A 12076-nucleotide genomic window follows, 5' to 3' on the forward strand; every position below is an offset into this window, starting at 1 on the left:
CTCTCTCTCTCTCTCTCTCTCTCTCTCTCTCTCTCTCTCTCTCTTTCTTTTTGGTTTCTCGAGACAGGGTTTCCCTGTGTAGCCTTGGCTGTCCTGGAACTCACTCTGTACACCAGGCTGGCCGCGAACTCAGAAATCCGCCTGCCTGTACCATGTGCTGCACCCAACGGATGTAATTACAGTCTACATACTCCTCTGTTCCTAAAGCCCTACTGTTTCTGAATGTTTCGGTTCTGCAGATGTGAGATTTGAGAAGCAGGACGGTCGACTGGGGTCACCAGAGCCTGTTGAGGGAAGTTCGCTGGAAAGCATCCACGGTTGACTGCTGACAGTGGTCTATGAACGGGTCCATGCTTCCATGGCAACTGATGCAGCTGCCACAGAGAGGAAGGAGAGGCTGCACGAGCAGAACTCACTCCCTGTGGGGTCACTCTTGGGGAAACCTGCCAACTCTGTGCAGAGCCTATGCCCTGCTCCCCCTTACGAAACGGTGACCTTTCAATTGCTCTGTGTCCTGGGTTTCTATATGTCCTATGTTTTATACTCCACAGGGAAGATAGTTTGCACGCGGAAAGAATGTAAAATATACCAGACAGCTGGGCATGGTGGTGCACACTTTTAATCCCAGCACTTGGGAGGACAAGCAAATGGATGTTTTGCGCTTGAGGCCAGCCTGGTCTACAAACTAAGTTCCAGGTAACACTGGGCAACACTGTGAGACCCTGTCTATAAAGCAAAAGCAAACAAACAAACAATAACAACAAAACACACCAATCTTTCATTTCTTAATTTCTACCTTCTAGTGTACTATTTAGGGTACAGCAGGACGTGTACCACATACATATTTAATGGCGAGAAACTACACAGCAGCTTACCTCTGGCCTTCTTTCAAGTGCTTCTTTAATGATGGGATGCAACTCCTCTATTAATTCTCTAGAAGAAAGATGGTATACATTTTTGGCACTGAGAGCTAAATAGGTGGAATCTGACGTTGGCAAATACTTATGGAGACAGCAGGAACTGACAGTATTAATGCTAAGCCTACCGTGGGAATCAGTTCTTAGGGTTTCATTTTGATTATAAAGCAGTTGTTTGAACACTTGGAAACTGCAGAACATGATATCCGCATTGACAGAAGAAAATATCATCAGTATTTTTATTCCACTGTCTTGGGAGCTGCGTATATTTCATGGTGTTCAAACATGGTTATGTATAAAATGCTCTCCCTTCTTTGTTTTACCCCAGCACACCACTAATGGACTGATAACATTCTACTGTACAGCAGGCTAGCCTGAGGTTACTACGGCAACAGTCAATAGTAACTGGTTAACACACACAGTTGTTTACTGAGCCCTTATTTGTCCTAATGGAAGATTAGATGGGACCTGGTTTACATTTTAACTTAAATCGAAAATGTGCTCACTGCATAGGACTGAGGGAAAAAAAAATTAAAAGCCAGAGTAAACAAAGCCCACCCATAACTTGATAATTTATATAAAAATGCTGATGTTGGAGAACAATACCTCAGAGGAAATAAAGTTTTAATTCTCTCAGTAAGACGAGAAAGAGATGGCTCAAATGCACTGACTTGCCATCTGCATGGCTGAAGGGGAGAAGTCAGGGCTGGAGGGAAACTTAGCCTCTATTCCACCCCGCTCCACCTCTCTTACGGGCACACTTGTTATCCTAGCACAGAGAGAGTGTAAGAAGGGAGTTACCTAAAGGCTCCCGGGTTGGTCCTGCCGAGACCGAGAACGAGGGACTCCGTGATTTCCATGCTCTCAGAGCGCATCATTGGAACTATGTGCTTAAACAGGGAAGAAGGGGATGGGATGCCAACGATCTGAGGGAAAAAAAAAATCAGAATAGCATTGACAATTACATAGCCAGCGAAATAATCTGACATTTCAACAACCTGTGGTCAAAGACAATGAATAGATGACATTTTTGTGGCAAACAAGAATGCTGAATCAAACTCAGTTTTCAGTGCACGTAACCTAGAAAAGCTAAATGACTTGCTTGTTGGCTTACTTCAAGTTCATTCACAGAATTTGTTTGTGTGTCTCTGTATTTCTTAGAGATACCCAGCACCACATAACAGTCCATGGACCCAACCAGATGTTTTCTGTATTTAGACCCACAAACACAGAAAGACAAAATCCCGACTCTCTGGTCTTCAGTTTCCTTCAACCATGCCATGGTGCCTTGCTTCCTACCATGAAATCTATTTAATGGTTCTTCTCCTGTATCCATTGCATCCTTGTGTGATTTAGGCAAGTTCTGTAAGAGCATCTAAGTACTTAGATCATGCCCAGGACTGGGGTGGCTAAGACAGGAGGACTTCTGGAAGTCGGAATCTAGCTCAGGTCGCACAGTAAGTTCTCAGCCAGCCTGGGTTACAGGTGAGACCTGTCTCATAAAACCAATGAATGAATGAATGAATGAGCAAATCAATGAACTAATGAATCAATAAATGACTCCTGTTGGCAATGGGAAGTGTAAGGGCTTAGAAGGCAGAGTAAGAAGAAACATGTATTATTACTTTAAAATATTCAGTATGCTATTTCTATGAATGTGCTCCCTTAAACCAAGGGAAAAACTCTAGTCTTGATTCTAACTAGGAATCAACAAAAATAAAAATAGAATTTCTTCAAGTACTTCCCCCCCAGCCCCCCCCTAGTGAAAATGAGAGGTGTATTCTTCAACCTCTTTATGTTTTCCACGAGAGGAAATGTAAGACATCCCTCTGGTGGAATCACTGGGACTCCACAGAGGATGAGAAAGGCCCACCTTGGAATCGATGCTGTAGCCACTGTCAGGGGTGGACGCCAGCGTCTCGGGAGGGGAGCATCTCACGGAGCCCGCGGGTGCTGATGGGGATGGGGAGGTGGCTGCGCTGCAGCAGAGGATCAGGTAGTTTCTCCACAGGCCAATGTACGAGTCGCTGCTCGTGGTGGCATTTACTTTCTTAGCATTGATGGGGCTACTGAAAAAAAAAAAAAAAAGAAGTAGAAATCACACATGTCTTCTTTAAAGAATAATTTTATTTGAAAATTTCATAATTCAATTGTGGAATTGAATTTCATATTCATATTCATCCATCATTGCCTCTGTCCGACTACCACACCATTGCCCTCCCAACTTTGTCTTCCCCTTTTCCCATTATTAGTAACCCCATCCCCCATGTCCAATTACCACTGCTCACATGTGTGGCTCAGTCCATACACTGACTGGGGCACCTACCAGTGGCCACGCCCTCAACCAAGTGACTCTCTCTCCTCAGCAACTATCAAGTGCACAACCCATTTAGAAAGTTTTTATGTACCAATTTTTAAAAGGACATGGCTATTATAAAGTTTTATTACAAGTACTCAAGTCTCTGTGGAAGGACCAGAGAGAGACATGAAGAAAGTATTCGAGGCCTATCATGTGAGACAGAATGGGTAAGACAGAGCTCTATGAGTTTATAGCCTTCACGCCTTTCCCCCGCTCCATATTGTAACACAACTCAAAGAATTTCCAGTGCATGTCACTTTTCAAAAGCACACACCATTTAAAGTCGACTATCCCATTGTGAAATGTGCTCTATGCAAAGCACTTACTTTATATCCACCTGGGGGGACAAGAGCTGCAGCCTGGTGTATGCGAACATCCACGCATAGCTCACGGCTGTAGAACAGTGTTTGGGAAGATTTTCTTGCTTTAGAAAACTGGAGAGACTTATAATCCATGGGTCTTGGCCTTGGGTCACGTGTGCAAATATCCAAATGTGTGAGGGGCTGATCACATCAAACTGGTGGCTGATGGGAGAAGAGTTCCAATCGGCTAATGTCTGCAGATCTACCGAGCTAGGGCAATACAGCAAAGTAGTCTAGAGAGAGAGAGAGAGAGAGAGAGTACGCAAATGATTACCACACATCTGAGTAACTTTCAAAGTTTGTCTACAGGAGGCACTTTATGCGGGAAGTGGACTGCCGGTGCTTTCTGGAATAGAAGGCATGGAATGTGGCTGAAGCTAGGTTTGAGCAAGGAGTGAGTCTCTGACTTTCCCACTAGGTTAATCCTCAAGAGAGACACGTTGTAGCTTTCACTATTCTCAAAAGGCTGTATGGACCAAAGAGGGTAAGATCCATAGCTTAAGTGATTCCTGTGTGAATACCCAACTTTCCTGAGTCCACAGAACTCTTTAGAAATAAAATAAAACCCATTAACTTTTATCCTGATGAAATGGTGCAGCCTGTAATGTGAGCTGTCTCCAGAGGTGAGCATCATTAAATATTTGTTCCTTAACATTCAGATTCTTCAAGAAATTAAGATCTGCCTTTTTTACATTTCACTCATTAAGCACTCTTTAAGGCATTATTAAGCCACTTATTGCTGAGCAGTGGTGTCGCATGCCTTTAATCCCAGCACTTGGGAGGCAGAGGCAGGCAATTTCTGAGTTCAAGGCCAGCCTGGTCTACAGAGTGAGTTCCAGGACAGCCAGGGGTACACAAAGAAACCCTGTCTCGAAAAACCAAACCAAACCAAAAATAAACCACTTATTATTCTATTTGTTACCATAATACATAGATAGTGATCTAAAACACAATTCTTTTAACTGTGTACATTTTTAATAATGTCTTAGGCTTATAAAATTTTATTATTACCTGCCTTAGGTTGTGTATAACAAATGAGTTATAAGAACGAGGTGTTGGGCAGAAAGCAAATAAATCTTTCATCCACATAATCCAAAATGGGAGAATTAAAAATCCAAGCAGTAACTGTCATAGTCGTCCCTGTTTCAACCTCGGACTGTTGACTTCCCTCCCCTCCCCACCCACACTACATAAAACTAAAAGAAGTTTGCATGCCATAGGCTGGATATGTCCCTGGATTCTATTCCAAACCGAGGAGCGAGAAAGGGCAGAAGAAGAGGGAGAGGAGAAAAAATGAAATTTATACCATCAGGTTTTTTGTAATATATTTGCTAACAAAATGTTTCTCTACATGTCAACATACTATTTATTTAACTTCAAAAAGCAAAAGAAAATATTCACTGAAAAAGCAAACAAAAACCCAAGACTTCCCTCCCCACCCCGTTGATTTAAAGAGTATTTCTTTACACGACTTTGCATAACCACTAAGCAGCAGGTCACAGTCGGGCGACATCACATTTAAGGGAAATGTCTTAGGGAAAGACTAAACATTTACCAAGATCAACTTATTTTTAATGGCACTAAGAACTAGCCATGGTGTTAGCACACATAGCTTTAAAACTCTTTGTATGCTTCAGAAATACTTTATGACTCGAGTTTGTTAAGGAGTCACGTTTACGCATACGCACAGACAAGGGTGTGTACTCTGGCCTTAAGTCCCAAGATAAGATGGAGAGGAAATTCCCCGGTTACCTGATCGGCCCCCGTGAGGTGGATGAAGCTTTCCAGAATGGATGGGCTCAGTCTGTCCATCACATCTATGGCTAACTCATCATCACCCTGTAAAGAGGAGACCGCATGCATCTAAACAAATGAGGAATGCTTAAAAAAAAACGTAGGCAAAGGGAAGTAAAGCTGAGTAGGGTGTGAGCTCGCGATCTTTTCTAGTGAAGAATTGGGGAGCAGGGTCTGGTGGAGGGGGCAGGGGAGGGTAGGTAGGCTGGGGTTTGCATCAGGCTCACTCCAACAGGCAGCCACAAGGTAAAGCACACCCACGCTTCATAAGATGACTCCCCAAGGTGCCTAACCCTTACCTTAGGTACCTCCAAAAGTGCAAATAAAGCCCGTATCTCTCTAAGCACACTGACTGCCAGTCTTCTCGTGGCGGGCCTACTGCTACAGAGGATGACCAGGGCAAAGCCTTCGACCACATGGAACACAGTGGAATATGGGTTCCTTTCCAGAGGAGGGGGGTGAGGGCCTCCATTAGCGACGCCGTGCTTGAAAAATAAATTCAAGTTAAAAGAGACAGAGTTTTAAAAATGTGTGGATCTGGAAAGGGAACAGTAACCAGTAAGGCAAATTACAAGCATTACGGTAACAGGCCTGCCTCTACTCAAGTGACTTAACAGCATTTACTTTATTTAAAATGTAATAGCGTGGCCTGGGTGTGATGGTGTGGACTGCCATCTCGAGATTCAGGAGGCTGAAGCAGGAAGGTCACAAGTTTCAGGCCAGCATAGGAGACAGAATGAGTTCAAAGCCAGCTTGGGCAGTAACTTTGTGAGTCTCAAAATAAAATGTAAAAGCAGGTTTTGGTGTGCATCTTTAAGGGTAGAGCCCTTGTAGGAGGAGTGAGGCTCGGCGCTCAACCGATCCGTTGTCAGCACAAAAGAAATCAGAGTATGCCGAGAATAGTGTTACAATGGAGCCTGGTGGTGGTGGCCCATGCCTTTAATCCCAGCACTTTGGAGGGAGAGACAGGTGAATCTGTGTGAGTACAGGCCAACCTGGTCTACAGAATAAGTTCTAGGACAACCAAGGCTACACAGAGAAACCCTGTCTCAAAACAAATAAAAACCAAACAAAAAACCCAACCCTTATACTGTAAAGGAGCACAGACCCGTGTGCTCAAGAAACTGGCACTTTTGCAAAAGCCATCAATCCAAATGACACACTACCAAAGGTTTCAGGTATAAGCTTTGAAATGCTGGAAACGCCTTACCGCGGGAATTAACTCTACGATTCCTGGGCTCGATAAAAAACGTTAACGTGATACCAAGCGAAGAAGGCTAAAGGCTGGACACAAACGCTTGGCATCTAATACATGAATGAGGAGAAAGTCCAGCACAAGGGATTATCATCAAAAGAAGGTCATTACAACCAATAGAGAGAGCCAGGGTGTGTCAGTTAACTTCACAATCCATCGTTTACTACTAAACAGCCCCAAGGCAATACTGTGGGAGCACTTGGTACCTGGGAGTCCTGGGTCCTGTTGTACATCTGAGCTGCCTGTTTCCACTGATTTATTAATTGTACCAACATCTTTACAGCGTTATCAAGAAGGGTGGGGTGGACATCAGTCACTTCACGGACAATAAAATATACAAAGCCTGAAAGCACATCCTCCCGCCAGTCTGGGAAATCAAGCATCAGTGCCTGTAGGGTGTTGAAGGCCAGCGCCCGCAGTTCTTCATCCATGTGGATTGTGAGCCTGTCCAAGACACAATTCCACACAATCCCATTAGTGGGTAGCAGGGTGAAACACGGTGCCCGCTGTCACCTAACACTTAAAACCCCAACATCCGTCTCTCCTAAAACTGAAAACTAAGATACTTAATCTGTCCCTTCGCATGCTCTGGGAGATTACGAAGATAGGCACCCAGGCTCACTTTGCACTGCCATGATCGCCCTGCCTGTACCGGTCTATAGTTTAAAGTCCATGGTTATTGATTCACTGATGGTTTTGCTAACGCTCAGCATAGTAAGTCTTGAATTTAAAATGTTGATTAGGAATACAGATGGTATCAGAAATCCATTGCAAATTCCTTCAATCCTTAACACACTTTATAGTGCTCTCCAATAATCAACATGAAATATGTCCAACTTCACAGGATCTTAACAATAACTTAAATGTATTTAGTTACCGGAGAGGACATGGCTGGTGCCAACCATTTCTTAAAGGCGTGTAAGGTTGTAGACGGAATATAAATAGCTCATCACAAAGGCAACATCAAGACGGAGTCAAGAGAAGTCATTCCTGAGGGTAGGAATGGAAGCAAATTTGGGAGTAATGGAAGAAAAAAGGTCTACACCTTGAAAATAAAATGGGTCAACAGCCCACCAGGTCCAAACTAGCTTAGGGCTTAATAACTCAGTATGCATTAATTACATTTTAAAAAGTTAAGTTACTTTTTAAAGACTTCAATACACTGAGTATAATTTTAGTTATAAGATTTTTAACAGAGAGAGAGAGAGAGAGAGAGAGAGAGAGAGAGAGAGAGAGAGAGAGAGAGAGAGGAGATGATGGATTATAGGTAAAATTAAAAGTGGCTGCAGCCCCGATCTGGAGTTAAGGATTATTTTCTCGCCTGACGATAAAGGCAAATGCATTAAAGTTAGAGATGACCTGAAGGAACAGGTAGTTCCAAAGCACACGTGTGTGTGTGTGTGTGTGTGTGCCTGTGTGTGTGCCTGTGTGCCTCTGTGTGTGTGTGTGTGTGTGTGTGTGTGCGCGCGTGTGCATGCACGGGAAGACAAAGTGACGATGAGTGAAGAGGACGGTATGTGGCTAAGAGGGGAGGTGCCACAGTTTGTTGATCTCAGCTCTGGTCTTCACTATAAGCCAGCCTTCAGCTGACAGAAGCTAAAGAGACATCCATAGCAGCTGCATAGGTTTTAGGAGCAAATAACACTAGTTATTTACACGGCCTTTAAACCCACGACTGTCTAAATATCTCACACCGAGTCCGTGTGACTCAGGATATACTGTGCCTTGTGCAGGCGAGAGAACAATGGGACCTTGCTAATTAAATTCAAGGGATCATTTTTCCCTAGAGACTTTACAGAGGTCTCTAAGTTTACAACACGCCTCACGTGGTTGTCGGCTTTCTGGCTCCCCTTACTTTTGAGACACTGTAATTCCGAACCAACATATTCTAGAGTCTTTCTGGCCATGAAAGTGAATTAATTTAAAATGACAGCTACAGGGAAAGGAAGGAAAGGGGGTAGCAATTAAACTGCCATTCACTGCTCTGAGGCTGGCTCCTTCCGGCCCTAGCTTCCCTCGTCCTGAGTCTGTCAGGTGCGGCTTCATTCTGGGGGAGGCAGGGGGTGATGTCAGAGATTTATCTTGCAGGATCATCTTCCAGAAAGATGTGGGTCAAGGGAGGCGAGGTGGGACCAGAGAGGATGGATTTGACAGTAGCGGCTCACTGCTGTGAGGACAAACACTGCGGGTTAGCACTTCAGGTTCCTAGTGGGGCGCCAGTTTTCTAATTCAGCACTATTTATATTTTATCTATTTTATTTTGGAGACGGGGGTCTTGCTATAACACAGTCTTACCTCCAATTCTCAATTCTTCCTGCCTCTGATTCTTGAGCGCTGGGAGCCCACGCAACGGTGGAAGTAAAGAACCAACTTCAATCACAATGCTGACCTCTGAACTCTACACCTGTGCCATGGTATGTGCCCCCCCATCATACACATGCACATATGATAAGAAGAAATTAAAGGCTTTTTTAATTAAAAAAAAATTAAGGGAGAACTGAGCCTCTTAGCACAAACATCAAATTGCAGGTACTTAAGACACTGAGGCAGAAGGATTCCCAGGTTCAGACCTGCCTGGCATACAGAGGGACATCAAGGTCGACCTTGACGGCATAGTGAGATCTTATTTCAAAATGAAGCATACACGCGTACCTATACACGATGCAGCAGGATCTGCTATAGAGGAGTCCTTGCCTAACATGCACAAGCCTTTAGGTTTAATTCAGTGCCACAAACCAACAATAGGCTGAGTAGGGAGAGAGAAAGGTACAGTTTCAAGTGAGCCCCTAGACTCCTCATAGTCCTCCCAGGTGACAAATGCCACCATCTCCGTGGTCCCAGCACCTGAGGGAGGTGTAAAGCTGTCAGGGAAGTGCCAGGTGGTTCTCACCCAGGGCTTGAACGAGTTGCTATGCTGTAGCAATCTGGTCACTATTTACACAGTCTGGTGACTGCCCAGCAACCAGCAAACATAACAGTCACCGTGTTTGGTTTTCCACTCGGGTGTGGCTGGCCAACTGTGGCTCTGGGCAGGCTCCAGGCAGATGCCCAGTCATGTTCGGTCCTGCAATATGGTCCGGCTGCTTCTGTAAGGCCACAGTGGGGATGCAGACACGACACACACTGAGGCAGTGGGTCCTCAACCTTCTTAATACTATGACCCTTTAATACAGCGCCTCATGGGGTAGTGACCCCCAACCACTGCCACTTCACAAACTGATTTTGATAGTTATTAACTGTAATGTAAAGACCTGTGTTTTCTGATAATCACAGGTCACCCCTGTGAAAGGGTTGTTTGACACCCCCCAACCCCAAAGGTTGAGAACCTCCAGATTATAGCACAATCAGTAAAACCGTGAAATATTTACTGTCTGGTCTTCCATGGAGAAAGCATGCTGACCCCTAACTGCATGATCCCCGGGGGCGCCCGCATAGCAGAGCCTCCGCAGGCTTACAATTAGGCTGGGAGACTTAGCTTAAGTGTGGTTGCTATGGTATTTATTCACTTTATAAAGCTAATAGAGGAAGAGGAGGAGTAAACACTTGAAGGCAGCAGGCTCTCCTGCAGCAGAAAAAGTTAACTGGGCCATGGTCACCACTCAAGATGCTGATGCTGATGCTGATGGGATGACCTCGAGATGCTGATGGGATGACCTTGGGATGCTGATGGGATGACCTTGGGATGCTGATGCTGATGGGATGATCTCAGGAGTAAAACCTCACTGAGCATCAATGAGGCCACCACGTAAGAGATGTTTGTCACGTAAACCCAGTGAACTACCGGCTGACAGTGAACTGGAAAATGGGGCTTAGAGGGGGATGCAGGAGGAAGTTATAAATTAAAACTTTGAGAGGGGGGTAATAAAAGACGAGAATGAAGAGAGCAAATCAGATGGCTCGAAGCTGTGTCTGCTGTGAGCACAGCGAGTCGGGAATAATGCCACTCACCTTGCTAACAGCTCAATGAGGTCAGTTCTGCTCATTCCATCGGGAATCAACCTCGGAATCGCAGCAATGCAAGTTCTAAACAAGTCGATTTTGGGTTTTCTTTCCCCCCTGAAAAATGTGCCACAACAAACAAACAGAAAACAGAGTAAGGAGCGTATCACGTGGGCTAGAAAGATCCATTTTACAAAAACGTTACAGAAGGCAGGAGCAGCGTTCCAAGGCTAATGGGTCCAATAGAAAAGGGGGCACAAGCTGGAGAGATGGCTCAGTGATTATGAGCACTGACTGCTCTTCTGGAGGTCCTGAGTTCAAATCCCAGCAACCACATGAAGGCTCACAACCATCTGTAATGAGATCAGATGCCCTCTTCTGATGTGTCTGAAGACAGCTACAGTGTCCTTACATATAATAAATAAATAAATAAATAAATATTTTTTAAGGAGGGGGGGCACAAGCAAATACACAGACAGACCCGGCAGCTAGCTACCATCCATAAACAATGGAAAGGATGGAGATCATTCAGGGAGATGAGCGCTAATAACTGACCTCATTAATTAGGAAGCATGCATAATAACTTTATAATTTTAAATACTTAAAAAGTTTTATCCACTTTAATATTTAAAAAGAACTTAGTTATTCACAAACACCACTAAATAGCAGTTACTATCAGGATAGTTGTGTGGTGGTTAACATGGATTGTTAACTTCACAGGACCTAGCACACGGGATGCAAACTTCTGGGCACACCTTGAGGGATTCCCTTCCCTGGATCAAGGTAGGAAGACACATTGTGGTGGTAGGAGGCATTATCCCAGGGCCTGGCCTATATCAAAAAGAGAAAGCTAGCAGAGCCTAAACATTCATAGCTCTCTGTGTCGTGAGCACAACGTGACTGGCTGCCTCAAGGCCCGGCCGCCATGGCCTCGCTCCACACCAGGGTCGAGCTATGGACTCAAATCAACCTTTCTTTCTCAAGTTGTTTTGGTCCAGGTATTTTGTCACATGGCAACAAGATAAGTAAGCAGTAAAAGTTGATGCTACTAAATACCTGAAATGATTAGTTTTACAATCAGATGTTCTCATAGATGAGTGTTCAGATTGCTTGTTCTTCTCGTTATACACACCTGTATCTGTTTAGATTTTATATAATTAAAATGCACCAATGTTTTAAGACTCAGTCCCTCCTGAGAGGCAGATGTTTAATACAACTTAATTTTATTACGTATGTGTCTACGATGGGGGCGGGGATGCTAAGGCCCAAATCCATGGCCTTACTCATGCTAGGCAGGAGGAGCTCTGCCACTGAGTTGTGTTCCTCACCTCCTCTACCATAGTTTTGTGAAGTTATTCACAAGTTTTACGAACCACTTAATGCCTGGCTTTTCGTTTTAGTCTGTATTCGAAGAGAAGCTAATCAGTTTCACCCTCTTCACTAATAATAA

At 44.3% G+C, this 12076-nt stretch overlaps 1 protein-coding gene across 7 annotated transcripts in view; it reads right to left on the reverse strand.

The window, feature by feature from the left end:
• Fryl (FRY like transcription coactivator) overlaps nucleotides 1-12076 on the reverse strand; it is a 227381-nt gene that overhangs the window by 66630 nt on the left and 148675 nt on the right. For all 7 annotated transcript variants that reach the window (XM_029545525.1, XM_029545524.1, XM_029545526.1 and 4 more), the window contains 8 exons: nucleotides 10636-10743; nucleotides 6894-7131; nucleotides 5732-5917; nucleotides 5391-5477; nucleotides 3603-3871; nucleotides 2791-2986; nucleotides 1719-1843; nucleotides 876-933 (listed from right to left, as the gene is read on the reverse strand). In XM_029545525.1, coding sequence (XP_029401385.1) covers nucleotides 876-933; nucleotides 1719-1843; nucleotides 2791-2986; nucleotides 3603-3871; nucleotides 5391-5477; nucleotides 5732-5917; nucleotides 6894-7131; nucleotides 10636-10743 — 1267 coding nt within the window. The remainder of the gene's footprint in view (nucleotides 1-875; nucleotides 934-1718; nucleotides 1844-2790; nucleotides 2987-3602; nucleotides 3872-5390; nucleotides 5478-5731; nucleotides 5918-6893; nucleotides 7132-10635; nucleotides 10744-12076) is intronic.

This window comes from Mus pahari, chromosome 13 (genome assembly GCF_900095145.1).
Source record: "Mus pahari chromosome 13, PAHARI_EIJ_v1.1, whole genome shotgun sequence".
Lineage (NCBI taxonomy): Eukaryota > Metazoa > Chordata > Mammalia > Rodentia > Muridae > Mus > Mus pahari.